A 25,385-nucleotide genomic window follows, 5' to 3' on the forward strand; every position below is an offset into this window, starting at 1 on the left:
TCCCACACTGTACTATAACAACAAATCACCGTCTACCAATATAATATTTAACAAAAGACAAGTCATGGTTTAGTTTACCATACTGTAACAAGAAATCACCGTTTACCAATATAATATTTAACAAAATACAAGTCATTGTTATTTGTGTTTATTTTATTTGCAACAACAATCTCAATCGACACCAACAATACATACCTATTTACACTATAAATAACATATACAAATGAACATGGTAATTACACACTGTATGTTGATGCCCAAATGGAGTTTCACGGTTTTGACTCCCAATTATAATATTACGTCGTTCGTTATAAATGCATGATACTTGTATGTTGAGCATATATACACCTGATGATGATATGTGGGTGATTTTGTAATTGGTTGCAGGAATATTACATACAGTAAACCTCATTCTACAAATGTGAGTATTTCTGACGATATAAAATGAGGACAAAATAAACGATAAACATATGATGTTTTGGTTGTATAAGGTCAATCGGTCTCCGTACACATAGAAGAATCAACAGATATTTTTCCGTCAGTGAAATATATCAGAAATTGTTTCATATTTGTTTTATTTAATCGACAAAAAATATCGGCTGTTTGTCTCTTTGCGGATGTATGTAAACTGTCGCTTTTCCTTTTATTGATACTATTGCACAATGGTTATTATACATAAGTGTATAGGAATACCTTACTGATTAAACAAACGTACGACAGGATAAGAGTCGGTGACAATAAGTCAAAATGCTTTCAAAGTACATTTTTGGAGACCTTTGAAACACGTAGAATGTATGATGGCAGTAAAATACAGAGACGATTTTCAATGTTTCTCAAACATAAGCAACGTCAGGGCTATCGACACTATCAGACAGCCTTGAGTAACTAGGTCAAATAGCGTGCAATGCTACTCGGTAAACATCGTGAGTTGCGCAGTCGGTTTCGTGTCCAGTTTTACACCTGACATTTGGACCGGGTCAGTGTTTACTGTTGTTCGGTACACAGAATTCTATAGAAATACAAGAGGGTCAGGTCGCGCCGTCCTCCGTTCCCATCCTGCTGGAAGTGTTGTTGGATGGAAAGGTCGGTTCACTGTCTAAAGACCCACTTTCATCTGAGCGAGATGACCTTTTCCTGAAGAGGCCGAAACATCCGAAACAACAGCTTGCTGTTTCTTCGTCTTCAAATCGGTCTATGTTGGCTCTGAACCCCGGTGATGTCTCATCAGTCGAGTGGATATCACGTGTTAGGCCCACCATCACCTCTTGTTTGACGACGTGGAACAGAGTAGATACCGGAACAGCTTTAGAGTTACACCGATGTTTATTCGCGGATTGTAGGGCTTGACATCCACCTCATTTCTACTAGGATAGTATTGTATGTATACATCTGAAACACAATAGATGAGTAAATGCATTTTGAATATTTCAAGTAAAAAGTTCTGAATGATATATAGATTTAAAAAACACACTATAATCAACATGTGGTTCAATATGCAAGACAAATACAAGGGGATTCAAGACTTAGGAACTAGGGTAATCGGAATTGGCGGAATGGAGGTTTTAATTGGACTAATTTAAGTAATTACGTTGTGTTCTATGTTTAGTTGTGGTGTATATATAGTTGTTGTATGGGTGTCGTTGTGGTGTAAATGTAGTCGTGATGTGTATGTAGTTGTGTTGTGTATGTAATTGTGGTTTATATGTAGTTCCCTTACTCTTTTTCACATTTTGAGGTGGGTGATTGCCATACCAAGATAAAACAAATCCTTACTTTTGAACAGCAGGCATTCAAATCCGGTTCCGTAACGGCCATCAGACTTGACTCGACGTTTGAACACAGTGGTATGATCGTCAGTATCATTCTCAGTCTAAAAAAAGTAAATGTTTAACATTTGTGTTAAGTAATATGGCGTTGAGTAGGATAATATGAAAGTTACTGCTCTCTATCTGTTTCAACAATATTGTTAGTAAGTGAAGTCTTTTCCTGTAACTTGGAACTCGTGAGAATCATTAGTATAATAATTTGCTGCAAATTTATAAAAGGTTAAGTAAGAGAAATGAAAAAAACAGTGCGAGTTATCAGGAATGTTTATGCGACTAAGTAATTTTTTGTTTTTGCTTGTTTTTTTGTTTGTTTTTTTTTTTGTTTGTTAACATCTAGCAATGGTTAAATATCATTGATTATCTATTCATTTACCAATAAGAAACCTGATCACTTTCACGGTAAGATACAAAACATTTTACATTTAAAGGCAATCAACGTGCCGCCGACATCAATGACCTAATTAGAGCAATTCTGGTGTTATTGTTTCTATATCTAAATGCGGTTACTATCGTAATCACGAAACCTGTTTCTAATATCTACACTGACAATGGATGTTTTATATAGCCCGTGTTAAGAAATCGAATTAATTATGGAATCATATGCACGTATATAGCACAAATATATATTTAATAATTGCATTCCTTTGCCGATGTTTCGTTAGAATGGCAGAATTCTCCGATGATTTTCTTACCAATTCCATTTCGAATTCCCCATCACTCCCCATGCTCGTTTTTAGCCAGTATGAGTTCCAACGCAACTTGCAGCATATCACTACTTTAGTTTTGAGCCTTGAATACTTGCTTGAGTAGGCTGCTGTCCCTGGCACCAGATCAAACAAAACTGAAAACATAAAACGAAACACCATTTCAATGCAAAATTATATCATTGTCACAAATAATTTACATAGTCTTTGATAAAAAAAATATGGAATTTAAATAATCAAATGACCGATGGATAACCTACATTTTGTAGTGTTAATGATATTATATTAAAATATAAAACTTTGTCAATGTTTTTCTATACATATGAAGGACATTTGAAAGAGTTGATGCATTATGATATAGACCAGAGAAGGTATATATTAGTTGATATACTTGTGAGTTACACCGGATGTGGTACATATTCCATTATTGTTATCGAGCACCTGTACAGGACAAGCCGTGTATGCTAAGACATTATGTTTCATAGCAATGTTAATACACAAATTATACTCAAAAGTGTTTATACGTTAAATAAATCTAAATAAACCAGACTATAACATGAACATATATATATATACACTAAATAGCTGAGTGATCTATATTAAAACATGTTTAAGACGAACTGACCTGATACAAATTTACGTTTATTACAAAGTCAATAAAGATTCCTTTCAATCTTATTTTCATTAAAATCCTATAATGAATTTTGCGGACATTACGAACTGTTCTCTCTGTTCCCGTGGAATTCGTTATAAGTACGTTTTACTTTGTACTCCGGTGTAACATGTCTACGTATGGTGAAGTTAAATACGACTATAAACCTGTAACATCACACAACGATGTGGATTAATTCACTTACACTCTCTCTTGTTGTCTTCGCCCATCTCTTCCCCGACGATGGCGCCATTCCTGACCGTTAGAAACTTCCTGTTGCTGGTTCGGATGAACACCTTGTCTGCTCTTTCCCTTTTCAGCTGTACCCACTGAACCTTCCGTGCCTGATGTCGGGGTCCAAGTCGTTGTCGTCTTCGAGGGAGTACGAACCGTGTTTGTATCCTACTAGCATGTTCAGCATTTATCATTTTGCTCATGATGGCGACTTCCACGTCGATCTCCTCTGTCTCTCCATCCTCTGACTGAGTCCGTCTGATAGTCTAATAACGATATATATATGACGTGGTCAGTGGTACACATATACACAGGACACGTTATAATGAATGTGACGTGGTCAGTCGTACACATATACACACGACACGTTATAATTAATGCGACGTGGTCAATCGTACACATGTGTCGTGGTCAGTCGTACACATATACACAGGACACGTTATATTGAATGTGACGTGGTCAGTCGTACACATATCCGCAGGACACGTTATATTGAATGTCACGTGGTCAGTCGTTCACATATACACAGGACACGTTATATTGAATGTCACGTGGTCAGTCGTACACACGACACGCTATATTGAATGTCACGTGGTCAGTCGTACACATATACACAGGACACGTTATAATTTATATGACGTGGTCAGTCGTACACATATACACACGACACGTTATAATGAATGTGAGGTGGTCAGTCGTACACATATACACACCACACGTTATATTGAATGTGACGTGGTCAGTCGTACACATATACACACGACACGTTATATTGAATGTGACGTGGTCAGTCGTACACATATACACACGACACGTTATAATTAATGTGACGTGGTCAGTCGTACACATATACACACGACACGTTATAATTAATATGACGTGGTCAATCGTACACATATACACACGACACGTTATAATTAGTGTGACGTGGTCAGTCGTACACATATACACACGACACGTTATGATTAATGTGACGTGGTCAGTCGTACACATATACACAGGGCACGTTATATTGAATGTGACGTGGTCAGTCGTACACATATACACATGGCACGTTATATTGAATGTGACGTGGTCAGTCGTACACATATACACACGACACGTTATAATTAATGTGACGTGGTCAGTCGTACACATATACACACGACACGTTATCATAAATGTGACGTGGTCAGTCGTACACATATACACACGACACGTTATAATTAATATGACGTGGTCAATCGTACACATATACACACGACACGTTATAATTAGTGTGACGTGGTCAGTCGTACACATATACACACGACACGTTATGATTAATGTGACGTGGTCAGTCGTACACATATACACAGGACACGTTATAATGAATGTGAGGTGGTCAGTCGTACACATATACACAGGGCACGTTATATTGAATGTGACGTGGTCAGTCGTACACATATACACATGGCACGTTATATTGAATGTGACGTGGTCAGTCGTACACATAGACACACGACACGTTATAATGAATGTGAGGTGGTCAGTCGTACACATATACACAGGGCACGTTATATTGAATGTGACGTGGTCAGTCGTACACATATACACACGACACGTTATATTGAATGTGACGTGGTCAGTCGTACACATATACACACGACACGTTATAATTAATGTGACGTGGTCAGTCGTACACATATACACAGGACACGTTATAATGAATGTGACGTGGTCAGTCGTACACATATACACACGACACGTTATATTGAATGTGACGTGGTCAGTCGTACACATATAGACACGACACGTTATAATTAATGTGACGTGGTCAGTCGTACACATATACACAGGACACGTTATAATTAATTTGACGTGGTCAGTCGTACACATTTACACACGACAGGTTGTAGTGTAGATTATTTCGTATAATACGTTGTACTCTATGTTACAATGAACATTTATGCTAACTAATTGAATTGTTTTGTAATCTAACAAAAATATTGTTGTTTCTTGCGATGGCATTGGTTATTTAAGTTTCGTAAATGTGTACAATAAAGCAATACATCTACATTGATTTTGACTGAAGGACATTCGTATTAATATCTGTGTTGTCAAAGTAAGGCCGATAACATGAACTTTTATAATATGATGGTATAAATTGTAATTATCATCTATCGCCACATTCACAAACGAACATGGGAGTTTAACATGTATATTATTTTGATATGATGCAATCCAAACTGGTCAGAATATAGCGAATCAAAATGATTTAAACTTACCACAGTTTTTGCTCGCCTGCCATTTGAATCTGCATCAAACGAGAAATGTTTCTGTATACTCTCAGTTGTGGTTTCGGTGAAAACTACATTGTCTAACTTAACGAGTTCATCTCCAGGTCTGAAACAACAAACCACATACACTCAACACACAAACAGTTAATACTCTATAGAATTTGATCGTTCGAGACGAGATACATATCAGATTATAAACCTAGGTAAATACAATGGGAATCATCCGAACGTAACCGGAGTACGCGCGCGGGATCAGGATCCAATGAATGGTTAGTGCCTAATACACATTGATTTACTTAAATATTGTTTTTTTTTTTTAGTCTTCAAGCTGTCTGGACATTGTACAGAGAAGTCGTACCTGGTGGTCATGTAAGTAAAACCATGATCCTACACATATGTATATAACTTGTGTAACCTGGACAAGTACAGTCCGAGACGGCAACGTTCACGTGACATAATTTTGTAATATTCCGTGTTAATTATCTATTTATTTATTTATTTTTATAATTATGAATTAATATACAATTGTGAGTATTATCATCAGATATAGACATTTGCAGTTAAGCTCTATTATGCTGTTCATGACGTCGACGCGACATTGTCTAGAAGGAATTTCCATACATACAACACGCTAAAATGTACCGTTGGGAGATATAAGGAAACGTTTTCATGATAAGTATGGATGATATATACTTAAACCACTTTAATGATAATTTAGTGTTTTATTTTGTATTTAAACTGTACTATCTGCTGTTACGGAACCGTGTTTGTGTTTTATAGACTTCTAAATAAAAAAAAACAAACAAACACAGGTTCCTTATAATAAAACTAGTGTATTGAAGATTATTATCCGGGGGAAATAATTAATGGATTCTCACAAAAACTTATACATGTAAGTGCAGCATATCTATCTATCTGGGTAATACGATACATTAATAGCTCTTTAAAATAAACCAAAACCTATGACAACGCTCACGACCAACTGTCACCTGTGTAACATTATTGTTGATAATGCGTATTGCCATACAAAGTTCTGAAATCATGTAAATATTGTGAGGTTTTTATATTATGATTTAAAATAAACACTCATCAGCGTCCAACCATTATGTCGGTAAGAGAAAATATCGTTTTACATCCCGAGCACTGACACGAGAAGGTGAAAAATACATAGAAAAACTACATTACTACCGCCACAGGCGTGACAATCATGTTAAACAGGGTACATGTTTATGGTATCTGGTGGGTATTTACAAAGTTATATTTAGAAATAACAGCGATTGCTAAAACGAAATGTAAAAACAAATTAGTGGTAAATATCATATGAATTAAAAGGGCGCTGCTCAGTGAGATATAAAAGACATATTTTGTATATGTGTAGCTTGTCTCAGTCTAAGATATGCTAAGTAGTTTTTGTAACTTTTTTTAAATGCAAAAATCTAGCGAATGATTACTTTATGTAGATAACACGAGGTTTGTAAAACAGCATTATAGTTACCTTAAAACAGCATTATAGTTACCTTAAATAACATTATAGTTACCTTAAATCTGACGGTAGTGTAGTATGCAGCTCTTCGATGTAAATCCTACCGTTCTTGTCCTGTGTGTTTTGTTTGACTGTCATCAGTTTAGAATGAACCAGCTCCTCGATATATATGTTGATAACAACTGTATTGTGCTTCAATAACGACAAAATAAATCAATCGGCAGTTAATTATTCATCTTTATTCTCTATAAACATAATTTGATACGAATTATATTAAATCATCAAATATTATCTTACTGTTTAAAATTATATTAAGGCCAATATTGCCTACAGCTCATCCAAATATTTATTATAATAGAATATCATGAATGTTGTTGTAGGCGATAGCTTATATCAGAATGAAAAGTATTGAAAAATGAAGAGAAAAGCAGAACTCATAAAAGTTTGTTGATGCTATATCCCCCTCCCGTTCCTGTCATTACCCAGTACATGTACCTACTTCCTCTGTTACTTTATACAGATTAGAACGCCTGTCAATACCTACTTCATCTGTTACCTATACAGATCAGAACGCCTGTCAATACCTACTTCATCTGTTACTTTATACAGATCAGAACGCCTGTCAATACCTACTTCATCTGTTATCTATACAGATCAGAACGCCTGTCAATACCTACTTCATCTGTTACCTATACAGATCAGAACGCCTGTCAATACCTACTTCATCTGTTACCTATACAGATCAGAACGCCTGTCAATACCTACTTCATCTGTTACTTTATATAGATCAGAACGCCTGTCAATACCTACTTCATCTGTTACCTATACAGATCAGAACGCCTGTCAATACCTACTTCATCTGTTACTTTATATAGATCAGAACGCCTGTCAATACCTACTTCATCTGTTACTTTATACAGATCAGAACGCCTGTCAATACCTACTTCATCTGTTATCTATACAGATCAGAACGCCTGTCAATACCTACTTCATCTGTTACCTATACAGATCAGAACGTCTGTCAGTACCTACTTCATCTGTTACTTTATATAGATCAGAACGCCTGTCAATACCTACTTCATCTGTTACCTATACAGATCAGAACGCCTGTCAATACCTACTTCATCTGTTACTTTATATAGATCAGAACGCCTGTCAATACCTACTTCATCTGTTATCTATACAGATCAGAACGCCTGTCAATACCTACTTCATCTGTTATCTATACAGATCAGAACGCCTGTCAATACCTACTTCATCTGTTACTTTATACAGATCAGAACGCCTGTCAATACCTACTTCATCTGTTACTTTATACAGATCAGAACGCCTGTCAATACCTACTTCATCTGTTACCTATACAGATCAGAACGCCTGTCAATACCTACTTCATCTGTTATCTATACAGATCAGAACGCCTGTCAATACCTACTTCATCTGTTACCTATACAGATCAGAACGCCTGTCAGTACCTACTTCATCTGTTACTTTATACAGATCAGAACGCCTGTCAATACCTACTTCATCTGTTACTTTATACAGATCAGAACGCCTGTCAATACCTACTTCATCTGTTACTTTATACAGATCAGAACGCCTGTCAATACCTACTTCATCTGTTACTTTATACAGATCAGAACGCCTGCCAGTTCTTCCTGAATCAACTGCATCTGGCGCATCTCCTGGTATAACCCTCCGATCTAAAATCCTTGTTTCAACATTTGCTTGAGGAATGTCCATGTTTCCTGAGTGTTGTCTCTCTTGGTTCGGTTATGTGATTAAATGAATGTTTACATCTGGAAACAGTTGGATATATATTCATAGCAGGTGAAAATCCCCAAGTTTATTTAAGTCCTACCTATATATAACCAGACGTAATATATATATATGCACCGGTGAGTATTTAGGACAGCATACCTTACCTATTTGATTATAAATAAAAATGACGTGTTTTATTTATTGCTACCGTGGTACAATAAAACAAATTCCACGACTAGATACGGCAGCCTATATTCACGTCTTGTCATTGCGTATTAAACTTTCATTTTGCACGTTGAATGTTACGTTAGAATAGTACGTGTTTATCAAGAACATGAAAACTCCTAATGATCAACGGTTCTTTACAAATCCACGTGTTCAATATTATGTTTTGTTTGATAACATATTACATTACAATATTATTTCCAAGTGTAAATCAGGTCACATACGATGTTTATCGCCAACAAAATGTCATGAATGGCGTAGTAGGTGATAACTAATATTAGATACAATTATTATTTTCTTTCCAAGATAAGCACAAATCATAAATGTTTGTTTATTTTTCCTAAAATTCTGCTTTTGTCTGAATGTATTGTTTAGGTCAGTACCTTCTTCGTGAAGTGGAGAATCTTACTTCTATGGGAGCTTTCGTGGTGAATTAGCCGGAATATGGGCATTTTTCTTTGGTTGATGGGTTTTTAACAAAGCATTATTGTAGGGGGAAAATGATATAGAGGGTCGGTTTTGCATATTTTATAATGAAACGGAACATTATATAAGAGTTGGGGACTCGGAGAGGAAGTCTAGCTTGGCTATTATCACTTATTGATAAAATTGAAATACTATTGAAACGAAATTGCTTTGAGTCATCCTTAGAAAGATGATGGTTATAATTCAAGGAATTGCTGATTTCCATGCATGGCACTGAGGGGTAGATACAAAAAAGAACAAAAATAATACTGGCATAAAAATGAGGTGTGAGTGCATCTCGTTGTTTTGTTAATTTGTAGCGTATTGGTTGATCTTTCTGACCTACATGTTACCAGATATGGAGAATCGCAATAATAATATATGGTTCGGATTATTTCTAACGTACTAGATGATCTTTCTGGCCTACATGTTATCAGCTATTGAGAAACAATAACAAATCGTCCCCTCTGACACTTTAATGGTTCGGATTATTTCTAACGTACTAGTTGATCTTTCTGACCTACATGTTATCAGCTATTGAGAAACAATAACAAATCGTCCCTCTCTCACACTCCATATGCTTCGGATTAGGTTCATTTAACAATCACATTCCAACATGTTTCGTGCACGTGATTGTCACTATATTAGAAACTTTATTTGGAATTTCCAGTTTTGACTATATTTGGTATGTTTCTCAGCTCTATAAATATACGAAAATGTGATGTTTAATGATGTCTACCAGAACAAGTGAGAAAGCACGGTTAGTGTGTTACTATAATAGAAACTTTATTTGGAATTTCCAGTTTTGACTATATTTGGTATGTTTCTCAGCTCTATAAATATACGAAAATGTGATGTTTAATGATGTCTACGAGAAAAAGTGGGAATGCACGGTTAGGGTGTTACTATAATAGAAACTTTATTTGGAATTTCCAGTTTTACCTAGTTTTGATGTTTTACAGCTCTTAAATATTTTAAAATGTGATGTTTTTTTAGATGTCTATGGAGTGGTATGTATGTATCCTACGCCACATTAGCTCAGTCATACATAGCATACATGGAGTGTTCTGACTTAATTTCTACTAGTAAAAGAGATAACGAAATTGTAAAACAAGATGTCAATTATATTGTCACTCACCTCCCTGGTTAGAATTTCTTGACAAAGCTATTATTTTTCTGACAACCAAATTTCGATGGACAGTTTAATACAGACCTGTGATTATTTTTATTACTTATAATTATTATATTATTATTCCTGAACTAGTAATATCTTCCAACGATATAGGTAAAAGATTAACACTCGTTCATGTTTTCACATTAATTTCAATATCATCTAACAGACGTATAATCATGGCAGCTATCGGGCCGACAATCACTGTGTTATTGATATGATTTGGTGTTGTAAATTAAAAAGCTGCTGACCTGTATTTTGCGAGTTCGAAACCTACGTGGGGCAGTTGCCAGGTACTGACCGTAGGCCGGTGGTTTTTCTCCGGGTACTCCGGCTTTCCTCCATCTCCAAAACCTGGCACGTCCTTAAATGACCAAAAACAAACCAAACCAAGTAACTATTTAATAGGGTATCATTAACACTGTGTTGTTGACACTGTGGTGCTACCAGATTTGACCGAAACCTTTAGTGTGACAGGCCTAGCTATCTAATTCCCAGTCTGATAGAGATGTATGTGATGCCTCAACAATGGAGAGCTTGGTCATGCGTCATGTTTATTGTCAGATGTGACTTGGTTAAATACAGATAGGACTATATATAGTACATGTCTTCCTCCGGTACATGTGTGTCGGTGTTCTAAACATCGCGTGTGTGAGATCCGAGACGTTATCAAATACAGGAGACCTTTAGCATACCCCTTCTGTTAGGCTATATATAGAGTATTGTCTATTTATAGTAACACAAATAACGGTTTTCCCTACTTTCACGCTAATGCTTTTCAAATCGAGCTTAGCATAATATCTTTCATTGCATTGGATCATTTTTTTGTAGTTACTAGGAAAGCTGAAATCGTTGACGAAAGACAATGTTTGCTCAATAAAAATCCGACCTATAATTACACATCCCTCCTCTACTTCCAGGGAGTGGTATAGCTTAAATGTATCTGTTATGAGGATTGTTTTCGAGTGATTGTTATTTTTTCTTTTTATTACCTTTAGCACAATGCTACAAATTTCACATAACATTCCTATAAACATATATGATCATAAATGTGTATCTTTTAGATCATTGACAAAGGTTGAATGGATAAATTTACACCAGTTTAAGCATAATCCCCTTTAAAGGCGCATACTCACAATTAACCTAAAATTCTTGTTGCACACGCAGACGTATTAATGGCAATCAAAGATGCTCATTCACGCTGTCCTAATATCAAAATGACCACCGGCCTGTTCGCTTGACCGCGGGAATCCTTGAGACATCAGTGTGTAAAAATGACTTGCGAGATTTGTCACGGAGCCTAGAGCGAGGCAATAACACATGGCCGTTGTTTCAATATCGAGTATTCGTGAAATTTGCCTAATAATGTTTTCATTTAAACATATTAGCTGAATAGACTGACCAGGATTTTGTTTTTCATGGAAGAATGGTTTCCATGATACCTCACATGATTGCATCCCTAAGAGAATACTGGAAAGAGAGCTCCATGAGCATATTTGACGTTGTTCAACCGTCCGCTTGGGAAGCGGAGTCGTACGTGGCTGATGCGTCTGGGAGAATCTTCGATTCCTGCTGCGAGGGCGGGCTTTTCATTTCTGATGTTGCCGTGAAGTTTTGCCCTGGTCATTTTGGTTCAGTTGCAGTTATGAATTATCGATAAGAGCACATTCCAATATCAAAACGAGGAGGAGTGTTGTTAATGTATGTGGCGAGGTGACTTCTAAGTGAGGTGTTTGTGACAGCTCGTCCCTGAGGTGATATTCAGCCGTGCATGACTATAGTTGAGGTCTACACCTGAATACGGAAGTATGTACACGTACGTACCTACCCTAACGTGATCGTAGACTACACTTACCACTGTCGCCGTATTATACCTTGGTGTGTATTGCATTATACATCCAGTCGTCTATCACAAAAGAATCGTCAAATTGAGAATTTACATCATATGTCCAGCGTAATATATAGCATTTGGAAAACACACTGGTATTATTACTGCTGATTCATGTGTATACAAACAGGAATGACGTTGGTTTTATTTATTGACACTGATGCCAAGTCCCACGACTATGGCCTGATATAAACAGTCAATATTGCTCACAGTATCTACCCGTTAAAACTTGTTGTAAAGTGTACATACTCTTCTTCTGTCATTCTGTCTTTCAGTTCGTTTGGCTTAAATATTATGTTAAATAGTAGTTAAATAGAAAACGAAAACTCCTTTAGCTCGACGGTTCGTCAGAAATCTATACAGATATGTCCCATCTCGTTTCGTGCAGCATTTTTGTCTTTCCGTTTTGATTACATATTACATTTCTTTACGTCATAACATTATTCAAGTGGAAATTTGTCACACAAAGCTAAGTGCCTTAAATAACTGTTACTAACTCCTCGATGATCTTTCAGATAAATAAAACGTTTGACGTTCTTTTTATTTCATTTCAAAACATTATCTAAAACACATACGAAAGAATATAAGTGGGATAACAAGTTAATCATTGTAACATACTAATGATATGTGGAGATGATTAAATGTATTAATTGTCAGAAGACTACATTTGTATACCGAGAAAACATATCTATTAAATATTGACATGAAATAAAAAAAAAATCACGATCATTGTAACATGTAACTCGTGTCAATTTTAAGTGGTCATATTCTCTGTTTCTGCGTCGGTGTCGATAAATACCCTAGTCTTGTTCTGATAAACCTTAATACTGTTCACATAGTGTTAAACTGACTACATAGTTGTTTCAATATCACCCAGCTCTTTGATATAAATAGTCATTATGGGATATGTATTGTTACTTATCCCGTCGCCATTTGTGTTACTATGTTATGTATCAATTAATTAGCACAGTGTATCATAATACGTACTGTGTGTTGTTGATCGGAAGGTAAAGATTTGAATTTCCTGTCGTAGTTGTACTGTGGTGAATATTTATAATATGTGACAATTTGGATGCATATATATGTTCATATCCTTTGTTATAATATATTACAGTTTGAATTGTAACCATGGTACGTACGATATATCATTTTCTTGCCTTTACACACGAGGAATTCTCAAAATCAACTGACCTTTTTTCGCTTCCGCTTATCACATCAATTTTAAACTGTATATGTGTTTTATAAGAATGGACTACAAAACAAGCTAGAACCCCGTATCGATATTCCCTTTTTGGTTGGAGTTATAGCCCTCTGGATATAGGAAAGTGTTTTCATTACTGTTTCTTCACATCTTTAACAATTGCTTGCGGAATCAATTTGAAAGTCAGTTTGTGGCTTTTTTATAATACATTTCAGTTCGAGTAAAACTTTGATAACACTATTATATTTGAGTTCTGCTTATGTAGAATAGTAGACACTGATAAAAAGACACTAGAAAAGATTGAAGATTAATCGTTATTCCCCAAGTAAACTTCATTCAGTTCATCCCTTAGAAAAGGGTTGAGGTTGAGTATAATTCATGGAGAAAAATTAGGAAAACAAATCTGCCTTCAGAAAACTTGAAATTGATAATGATATTAAAGAAGTAGTATGCTGCGTTTAAAGGCTACAGCATTTGTTTGAAATTGTTTTTCTTCTCATAACCGAATAGGCACAACTAGGGACCAAGGAAACCCAGCACGTGAAGATTGAGAAACATACCATCAGTACTTACAAGCAATAGCGATAACAATCTTCGACTGTCCACTTCAAAGATCACCGCCTGTCGGTCATTTTGATTTTCCAATCAGACTCAAAATTGAATGGATACAAGTAAGGGCAATGAAGGAGATATATCACTCCAGTTCTTCTCAAGAAATAGTGATCAAAAGGATTGCTCACAGACGAACGACGGACAACCACCGACCACGGGCATAGGCGATTTGAATAAAAAATGTTCCGTGTAATACTGAATACACTCTCTATGAATATATATTAGTATTTAAACTTTCTTATTTGTGAACTTGTGCTTTTCTACCTTTTGATAATATCTTATATAGTCCCTAACATGATTCTCTACCTTTTTCAGTTAAATTTCTACTCGCTTCTATGACGCTTCCTAACAATATCATTTTTAGGCGAATTTTGATAATTGGTTTGAGAAATCTGCTGTTTGTTTTCCATTGCATCAGAAGTGTGGTTGTCCACAACATAGTACTGTCATAGCTGTATCTTCCATTGTCTTTAAACTCAGATGGTGGTTTCCTTTTTCTGGAGAAATGAACCCAATAATAGCAGGCATGTGCAACATATACATATATAGTGACGTTTGATATATCTTGATTTTTTATTTTTTTTTTTGTGCAATTAGAACTGAAACGAGAATATATGTCAGAGTAATACAAACCTTATTCAAAATTGCATTATCACAATAAGAACGATGTCCCCTTTCTTTCGTTCTAGATTATTCGACAAACTATTTTCTCTTTTTGGTCATGCTTTGGTTCATCTTATCTTAACATTTTATACAGAGTGTAATATAGGATATAACCTCTACCCCATGGTGAGTAAGGAGGGACATGAATAGACAAATAGAAAGCATTCATTTTAAGTTCTTTTTCTAGATGGCTAAATGATGTTTCTAAACTTGGTCCGGAGTATTACATACTAAGAGGATGAAATCTTTAAAAGAAGTATATGGCTTACGAGGGGAGGGATTGGACTCACGAGGGAGATTCACAAATATTAATTAGAGCCCTTATCATGAGATTCTGTGACCTAACGTAATATTGTTGTCTGTATGTTTGTTCGTCTAACTGTTTTTAGCTCACATACCCGAAGAAGGATTAAAAAAATAAATGACCTTAAGCTACAATCATGTTCATGAGATCAAATATTCTTAAATATTTACATGTTGTCTTTGAATAACCAAGATTCCTGACATTTGGTATCGGCCCTGTGACATGCTTGGCTGAAATATGAACGACCTTGACCTACATCCAAGATTACACGAGTCAATTTTGTTTTGCTAAAATCATAGAGCAACTTTTTTACCCCAATTGCTAAAAGGCCCTGATCGATACACACTCAATGGTTCATTTGTTTTGTTGATTAAGACGTACATTTCTGTACCCGATACTTCTTTTTTAAAAAGTGCTTGTTTTGAAAAGCTTTTCCGACAAAGGGTATCCAGCGGTTATTTGAAAATAGTGCTTACTTTGAATATCTTTTTCTGGTCACGGTGTAAAGGTCACTGTTACTATAAATTGAAAACCAGTTGATTAACGATACATTTCGAATGTTGTTGGACTAACTTCCCTTTTAAGACTTTATTAATTTCTAATCCTTATAAAGTACACAATGCACCTGCTTTGGATAACAGGCGCGGTGAGGTAGTGAGGTGAAGACTGACCATGATGGGTAACTGTTACTATAGAAAGTACTCGCTTGACAGTCTTATGTCAGGACATTTATAATAGGAAAAACACTTCATGCACATGATCTGGGAGTCTTGTTTGGTTGTATGCACTCAGAATTTATCCAGTGTTTTATCAAAGATAAAATTTGCTTTCACAAGATATGATGTATTAAAACCTATTGCTAGCTACAGTATCTGCATTGCATGCCACACAGAATAGTGTTTGCTACTTGGATAAATACGGCAACATTTTAAATGCATTGGTATATAGATACTGATGACCGGTAAACTGGTAATAATAAAATTAATATTGGAAAAAATACACTTATTTTATTATTTAAAAAAGAGATACAATGAAAATACAACAATGCGAGATCATGACATCATCCGTTCCCGTCCTTCCCATCAATTTTGTTTGATCGGAAACTGGGTTCACTCACCTTTGTCTTAGCGAGAGAATCGTTTCGTGAAGAATTGGAAACAGGAACTTGGTGCTGCATCATCTTCATATTGGTCTGTGTTAGCGCTACACCCCACAGTTGTATTGGTATTCGACAGGATAGCAGGGGTACGACCCATCATCACCGAATCTTCGAATACGTGGAAGAGAGTAGACGCCGGAACAGCTTTAAGAGTTACACCGATGTTCATTCGCGGATTGTAGGGCTTGACATCCACCTCATTTCTACTAGGATAGTATTGTAGGTATACATCTGAAACAAAAGGATGATTTACACTATTTTGAATAATAAAGGAAAACACACTAAACTAAATGTAATTTAGCATGCAAGAAAAAATCCATAACGATGCAAGGTTTGGAACTTATGTAACCAAGTACTCGGAATTGGTGGAATGGAGGTTTAAATAAGGCAATAGTTTTAGTAATTAAGTTGTGCTGCTATATATATATCGTTGTGTTGTATATGTAGCTGTTGTGTATATGTAGTTGTGTTGTATATGTAGTTGTGTTGTATATTTAGTTGTGTTGTATATGTAGTTGTGTATATGTAGTTGTGTTGTATAAGTAGTTGTGTTGTATATGTCGTTGTTGTGTATATGTAGTTGTGTGTATGTAGTTGTGTTGTATATTTAGTTGTGTTGTATATGTAGTTGTGTTATATATGTAGGTATGTTGTATATGTAGTTGTGTTGAATATGTAGTTGTCTGGTATAATTATGTATTTGTGTTGTATATGTAGTTGTGTTGTATATGTGATTGTGTTGTATATGTAGTTGTGTTGTATATGTAGGTATGTAATATATGTAGTTGTGTTGTTTATGTAGTTGTGTATATGTAGTTGTGGTGTATATGTAGTTGTGGTGTATATGTAGTTGTGGTGTATATGTAGTTGTGGTGTATATATAGTTGTGGTGTATATTTAGTTGTGTTGTATATGTAGTTGTGGTGTATATATAGTTGTGGTGTATATATAGTTGTGGTGTGGGTGTCGTTGTGTTGTATATGTAGTTGTGGTGTGTATGTAGTTGTGGTGTATATGTAGTTGTGGTGTATATGTAGTTGTGGTGTATATATAGTTGTGGTGTATATGTAGTTGTGGTGTATATGTAGTTGTGGTGAATGCAATACCACAAATGATTGTTATGTGAAAAACAGTCCAGATGAAAATCCAAAATCCTTACTTTTGAACAGCAGGCATTCAAATCCGGTTCCACTACGGTCCATTCGACGTTTGAACACAGTAGAATGGTCGTTATCAGTATCATTTACAGTCTAAAGAAAGTAAATGCTCAATCGTTATTGTGTTAAAAGTAATATTATGTTGAATAGAATGATACAAAAGATACTGCTCTCTATATATTTTTATAACATTGTAAGTAAGGAAATATGTCCATACCAGTAATAAAACTCGTGAGGAATATAGAAATATGAACATGCATTATGGTAAGAGAACTAAATAAACAAAATGTGGGAGTTATCAGAAGGTGTTAATGCGACTAGATTATTTTTCGTTTACATCCAGCAATGATTTGATATCATCAATAATCTGTCCACGTAGCAATTAAAAAACCTGGTCAATTTCATAGTAAAATACAAAACAGTTTACATTTCTAACAGAAATTAAACTGGATATCATTGTTCCGACATCATTGACCTATTAAGATCAATGTGATTATTGAAGTTCCTATATATAACTGTTGTTACTCTCGTCATAATGACACATACTCCTGTTATCTACTGTGCTAATAGATGTCTATATATAACCAGTGTTAAGAAGTCGAATTAACAATGGACTCAAATGCACGTATACAGCTTAACATATTTATGATAATCGTCTTCCTTTGCCGATTTTTCGTTAGTATGTCATTATTCTCTGTTGTTTTTTCTTACCAATTCCATGTTGAATTCCCCATCACTCCCTAACCTCGTTTTTAGCCAGTATGCGTTCCAACGAATCTTGCAGCAAATCACTCTTTTAGGTGTAAACCGTGCATACTTGCTTGCGTATGCTGCTGTCCCTGGCACCAAATCAAACAGATCTGGAAGGCATTAAACGTAAAGCCATTATATATAAATGGGGGACATTCGCAAGAGTTGATCTATTATAATTTATTACAAAATGCGTTTGATTTTCCTTAACTATCCTCATAAGGTTTATTATGAATTATTTCAGGCAAAAATGACTATTGCACGGTCACGTGCGAACTATTGAACACCTGTGACGCTTCGGAATTTGGCCACGTGCGAACTATTGAACACTTATGACGTTTCCGAATTTAGGCCTACTTTTTCAAGCGTGTAAGGCACTCAGACGCCAACACTCTCAGACGACAGTCATGGCGACTTCTAGAACTTCAGGAAAGTCGAGATTTCAGTCATTCTAAGTGTGTTATAGTGATCATGTAATAAAGTCGAGATTTCAGTCATTCTAAGTGTGTTATAGTGATCATGTAATAAAATAAGATTTCAGTCATTCTAAGTGTGTTATAGTGATCATGTAATAAAATAAGATTTCAGTCATTCTAAGTGTGTTATAGTGATCATGTAATAAAGTCGAGATTTCAGTCATTCTAAGTGTTATAGTGATCATGTAATAAAATAAGATTTCAGTCATTCTAAGTGTGTTATAGTGATCATGTAATAAAATAAGATTTCAGTCATTCTAAGTGTGTTATAGTGATCATGTAATAAAGTCGAGATTTCAGTCATTCTAAGTGTGTTATAGTGATCATGTAATAAAATAAGATTTCAGTCATTCTAAGTGTGTTATAGTGATCATGTAATAAAATAAGATTTCAGTCATTCTAAGTGTGTTATAGTGATCATGTAATAAAGTCGAGATTTCAGTCATTCTAAGTGTGTTATAGTGATCATGTAATAAAATAAGATTTCAGTCATTCTAAGTGTGTTATAGTGATCATGTAATAAAATAAGATTTCAGTCATTCTAAGTGTGTTATAGTGATCATGTAATAAAGTCGAGATTTCAGTCATTCTAAGTGTGTTATAGTGATCATGTAATAAAATAAGATTTCAGTCATTCTAAGTGTGTTATAGTGATCATGTAATAAAGTCGAGATTTCAGTCATTCTAAGTGTGTTATAGTGATCATGTAATAAAGTCGAGATTTCAGTCATTCTAAGTGTGTTATAGTGATCATGTAATAAAATAAGATTTCAGTCATTCTAAGTGTGTTATAGTGATCATGTAATAAAATAAGATTTCAGTCATTCTAAGTGTGTTATAGTGATCATGTAATAAAGTCGAGATTTCAGTCATTCTAAGTGTGTTATAGTGATCATGTAATAAAATAAGATTTCAGTCATTCTAAGTGTGTTATAGTGATCATGTAATAAAATAAGATTTCAGTCATTCTAAGTGTGTTATAGTGATCATGTAATAAAGTCGAGATTTCAGTCATTCTAAGTGTGTTATAGTGATCATGTAATAAAATAAGATTTCAGTCATTCTAAGTGTGTTATAGTGATCATGTAATAAAATAAGATTTCAGTCATTCTAAGTGTGTTATAGTGATCATGTAATAAAGTCGAGATTTCAGTCATTCTAAGTGTGTTATAGTGATCATGTAATAAAATAAGATTTCAATCATTCTAAGTGTGTTATAGTGATCATGTAATAAAATCAGATTTCAGTCATTCTAAGTGTGTTATAGTGATCATGTAATAAAATAAGATTTCAGTCATTCTAAGTGTGTTATAGTGATCATGTAATAAAATAAGCTTTCGGCCTCGTGCAATAGAACAGTTGTCGATTACCAGTACCTCGGGTCAAATAATCTGCACTATTGAACTGACACCCGTGATTTATTTGTATAAAAGACAAGAGAAGGTATCTATTAGTTGATATACTTGTGAGCTAAACCGGATGTGGTATACCAATAATCACTCGACTACCTTTAAAGTTAACGCCACAATGAGACATGGGTACGACTCAATACGAATTACCGTTTATTACGAAGTCAATAAAGATACCAGAATTTGGCTTAACCTTATTTGTTTATGTTTTAATGTATTCTGTAATCCCGAGTTACATGAGGACAATGTACATGTTTTTACATTGAATACGACTATGAACCTGTGATTTCAAATGACGGTGGGAATTAATTCACTTACAATCTCTCTTGTTGTCTTCGCCCATCTCTTCCCCGACGATGGTGTCATTCCTGACCGTTAGAAACTTCCTGTTTCTGGTTCGGATGAACACCTTTTTTACTCTTTCCGAGTTCAGATGTACCCACTGAACCTTCCGTGCCTGATGTCGTGTTTGTATCCTATTGGCATGTTCAGCATTTATCATTTTGCTCACGGTGGCGACTTCCACGTCGATCTCCTCTGTCTCTCCATCATCTGCCTGAGTCCGTCTGATGGTCTAATAACGATATATAACACAGTATGATATTACCCTCACATATTAACGATACAACCACAGTGTGATATTGCTCTCACATATTAACAATATATACCATAGTATGATATTACCCTCACATATTAACGATATAAACCACAGTGTGATATTGCTCTCACATATTAACGATATATACCACAGTATAATATTGCCCTCACATATTAACGATATATATCACAGTATAATATTGCCCTCACATATTAACGATATATACCACAGTATAATATTACCCTCACATATTAACGATATATACCACAGTATGATATTACCCTCACATATTAACACTATATACCACAGTGTGATATTACCCTCACATATTAACGATATATACCACAGTATAATATTACCCTCACATATTAACGATATATACCACAGTATAATATTACCCTCACATATTAACGATATATACCACAGTATGATATTACCCTCACATATTAACACTATATACCACAGTGTGATATTACCCTCACATATTAACGATATATACCACAGTATGATATTACCCTCACATATTAACGATACAACCACAGTATGACAATACCCTCACATATTAACGATATATACCACAATATAATATTACCCTCACATATTAACGATATATACCACAGTATAATATTACCTCACATATTAACGATATATACCACAGTGTGATATTACCCTCACATATTAACAATATATACCACAGTATCATAATACCCTCAGATATTAACACTATATACAACAGTGTGATATTACCCTCACATATTAACAATATATACCACAGTATCATAATACCCTCAGATATTAACACTATATACAACAGTGTGATATTACCCTCACATATTAACGATATATACCACAGTGTGATATTACCCTCACATATTAACAATATATACCACAGTATGATATTACCCTCACATATTAACGATATATACCACAGTATGATATTACCCTCACATATTAACGATATATACCACAGTATAATATTACCCTCACATATTAACAATATATACCACAGTATAATATTACCCTCACATATTAACGATATATACCACAGTATGATATTACCCTCACATATTAACGATATATACCACAGTGTGATATTACCCTCACATATTAATACTATATACAACAGTATGATATTACCCTCAGATATTAACACTATATACAACAGTGTGATATTACCCTCACATATTAACAATATATACCACAGTGTGATATTACCCTCACATATTAACAATATATACCACAGTATGATATTACCCCCACATATTTACAATATATACCACAGTGTGATATTACCCTCAGATATCAACAATATAAACCTTAGTATCATATTACCCTCACATATTAACGATATATACCACAGGGTGATATTACCGTCACATATTAACAATATATACCACAGTATAATATTACCCTCACATATTAACGATATATACCACAGTATAATATTACCCTCACATATTAACGATATATACCACAGTATGATATTACCCTCAGATATTTACAATATATACCACAGTGTGATATTACCCTCACATATTAACAATATATACCACAGTATGATATTACCCTCACATATTAACGATATATACCACAGTATGATATTACCCTCACATATTAACGATACAACCACAGTATGACAATACCCTCACACATTAACGATATATACCACAGTATAATATTACCCTCACATATTAACGATATATACCACAGTATAATATTACCCTCACATATTAACGATATATACCACAGTGTGATATTACCCTCACATATTAACAATATATACCACAGTATCATAATACCCTCAGATATTAACACTATATACAACAGTGTGATATTACCCTCACATATTAACAATATATACCACAGTGTGATATTACCCTCACATATTAACAATATATACCACAGTATGATATTACCCTCACATATTAACGATATATACCACAGTATGATATTACCCTCACATATTAACGATATATACCACAGTATAATATTACCCTCACATATTAACAATATATACCACAGTATAATATTACCCTCACATATTAACGATATATACCACAGTATGATATTACCCTCACATATTAACGATATATACCACAGTGTGATATTACCCTCACATATTAATACTATATACAACAGTATGATATTACCCTCAGATATTAACACTATATACAACAGTGTGATATTACCCTCACATATTAACAATATATACCACAGTGTGATATTACCCTCACATATTAACAATATATACCACAGTATGATATTACCCCACATATTTACAATATATACCACAGTGTGATATTACCCTCAGATATCAACAATATAAACCTTAGTATCATATTACCCTCACATATTAACGATATATACCACAGTATGATATTACCGTCACATATTAACGATACAACCACAGTATAATATTACCCTCACATATTAACAATATATACCACAGTATAATATTGCCCTCACATATTAACGATATATACCACAGTATGATATTACCCTCACATATTAACAATATATACCACAGTATGATATTACCGTCACATATTAACGATACAACCACAGTATAATATTACCCTCACATATTAACAATATATACCACAGTATAATATTGCCCTCACATATTAACGATATATACCACAGTATGATATTACCCTCACATATTAACGATATATACCAAAGTGTGATATTACCCTCACATATTAACGATATATACCATAGCATGATATTACCCTCACATATTAACGATATATACCACAGTATGTATTACCCTCACATATTAACAATATATACCATAGTATCATATTACCCTCACATATTAACGATATATACCACAGTGTGATATTACCCTCACATATTTACAATATATACCACAGTGTGATATTACCCTCACATATTAACGATATATACCACAGTATGATATTACCCTCACATATTAACGATATATACCACAGTATAATATTACCGTCACATATTAACAATATATACCACAGTATAATATTACCCTCACATATTAACGATATATACCACAGTATAATATTACCCTCACATATTAACGATATATACCACAGTATGATATTACTCTCACATAATAACGATGTATACCACAGTATGATATTACCCTCACATATTAACGATATATACCACAGTATGATATTACCGTCACATATTAACAATATATACCACAGTGTGATATTATTGACACATATTAACAATATATACATGTACCACAGTGTGATATTGCTCTCACATATTAACGATATATACTACAGTGTGATATTGCCCTCACATATTAACAATATATACCACAGTGTGATATTGCTCTCACATATTAACAATATATACCACAGTATGATATTACCCTCACATATTAACGATATATACCACATTGTGATATTACCCTCACATATTTACAATATATACCACACTATCATAATACCCTCACATATTAACAATATATACCACAGTATGATATTACCCTCACATATTAACGATATATACCACAGTATGATATTACCCTCACATATTAACGATATATACCACAGTGTGATATTACCCTCACATATTAACGATATATACCACAGTATAATATTACCCTCAGATATCAACAATATAAACCTTAGTATCATATTACCCTCACATATTAACGATATATACCACAGTATAATATTACCCTCACATATTAACGATATATACCATAGTATCATATTACCCTCACATATTTACAATATATACCACAGTATGATATTACCCTCACATATTTACAATATATACCACAGTGTGATATTACCGTCACATATTAACGATATATACCACAGTATGATATTAACAGACACATATTTACGGTATAAACCACAGTGTGATATTATTGTCACATATTAACGATATAAACCACAGTGTGATAGTAACCGATACATATTAACGATATATACCACAGTGTGATAGTAACCGATACATATTAACGATATAAACCACAGTTTGATAGTAACCGATACATATTAACGATATAAACCACAGTGTGGTATTAACAGACACATATTAACAATATAGCCCGGATGGATTTTATAGTAGGCGATACCTGATATAAGAGTTAACAAACACAAACCACAAGTGTTTATTTGTATTTACCTCCCACCACAATTCACGTTTCTCTTTCTCTGTTTTCCCTGTATTTACATGTACTTACTTCTACCGTTTCATCGGTACGCGAAGCAATTGTGTCTGGTACTTCTCCCTGTATACTACTTTGCTCTGAATTTCTTGTTCCAGCATTTGGTTGAGAGAAGTCCATGTTTCTTGACTATTGTACTTGCTATTACTATTGCATAATTGTTATCTAAACGCTCAGTATATGTCATATAATGAGGAATTCCCCGACCACTGGATGTAGTA

At 34.4% G+C, this 25,385-nt stretch overlaps 2 protein-coding genes across 6 annotated transcripts; both read right to left on the reverse strand.

Moving 5' to 3' along the window:
• Nucleotides 1-132: 132 nt before the first annotated feature.
• LOC117341951 lies at nucleotides 133-12,680 on the reverse strand. 5 transcript variants are annotated; one of them, XM_033903837.1, is made up of 9 exons: nucleotides 11,913-12,680; nucleotides 11,078-11,140; nucleotides 8,769-8,953; nucleotides 7,213-7,349; nucleotides 5,663-5,780; nucleotides 3,388-3,682; nucleotides 2,519-2,667; nucleotides 1,774-1,870; nucleotides 133-1,389 (listed from the first exon to the last, which is right to left on the reverse strand). In XM_033903837.1, the coding sequence occupies exons 3-9, from the start codon at nucleotides 8,895-8,897 to the stop codon at nucleotides 1,259-1,261; spliced, it is 1,056 nt and encodes a 351-aa protein (XP_033759728.1). In that variant the 5' UTR covers nucleotides 8,898-8,953; nucleotides 11,078-11,140; nucleotides 11,913-12,680; the 3' UTR covers nucleotides 133-1,258. The 5 variants fall into 5 exon arrangements, with proteins under 5 accessions (XP_033759728.1, XP_033759727.1, XP_033759725.1 ...); XM_033903836.1 differs by lacking the exon at nucleotides 11,913-12,680 and having other exon boundaries at nucleotides 11,078-11,824; XM_033903834.1 differs by lacking the exons at nucleotides 11,078-11,140; nucleotides 11,913-12,680 and adding an exon at nucleotides 11,028-11,076.
• A 3,756-nt stretch (nucleotides 12,681-16,436) lies between these two features.
• Nucleotides 16,437-25,383, reverse strand: LOC117341952. The gene is made up of 5 exons (XM_033903840.1): nucleotides 25,180-25,383; nucleotides 20,714-20,969; nucleotides 18,472-18,620; nucleotides 17,763-17,853; nucleotides 16,437-16,834 (listed from the first exon to the last, which is right to left on the reverse strand). Exons 1-5 carry the CDS (start codon nucleotides 25,282-25,284, stop codon nucleotides 16,569-16,571), a joined length of 867 nt encoding a protein of 288 aa, XP_033759731.1. The 5' UTR covers nucleotides 25,285-25,383; the 3' UTR covers nucleotides 16,437-16,568.
• Between the last annotated feature and the right edge of the window lie 2 nt (nucleotides 25,384-25,385).

The sequence above is a fragment of the Pecten maximus genome, chromosome 14 (assembly GCF_902652985.1).
Source record: "Pecten maximus chromosome 14, xPecMax1.1, whole genome shotgun sequence".
In the NCBI taxonomy this organism is placed as follows: domain Eukaryota; kingdom Metazoa; phylum Mollusca; class Bivalvia; order Pectinida; family Pectinidae; genus Pecten; species Pecten maximus.

Bases quoted from the DNA above. Each gene is read 5' to 3' on its own strand.
- LOC117341951 (XM_033903837.1), bottom strand. From the start codon at position 8,897: ATGGACATTCCTCAAGCAAATGTTGAAACAAGGATTTTAGATCGGAGG. The intron at 7,350-8,768 runs GTAGGTATTGAC...TCGTTATTGAAG, and splicing joins TGTATAAAGTAACAGATGAA to CACAATACAGTTGTTATCAA. The intron at 1,871-2,518 runs GTAAGAAAATCA...TACTTTTTTTAG, and splicing joins GGGAATTCGAAATGGAATTG to ACTGAGAATGATACTGACGA.
- LOC117341952 (XM_033903840.1), bottom strand. From the start codon at position 25,284: ATGGACTTCTCTCAACCAAATGCTGGAACAAGAAATTCAGAGCAAAGT. The intron at 18,621-20,713 runs GTAAGTGAATTA...AATGCCTTCCAG, and splicing joins CGAAGACAACAAGAGAGATT to ATCTGTTTGATTTGGTGCCA. The intron at 16,835-17,762 runs GTAAGGATTTTG...CTTTTGTTTCAG, and splicing joins TGAATGCCTGCTGTTCAAAA to ATGTATACCTACAATACTAT.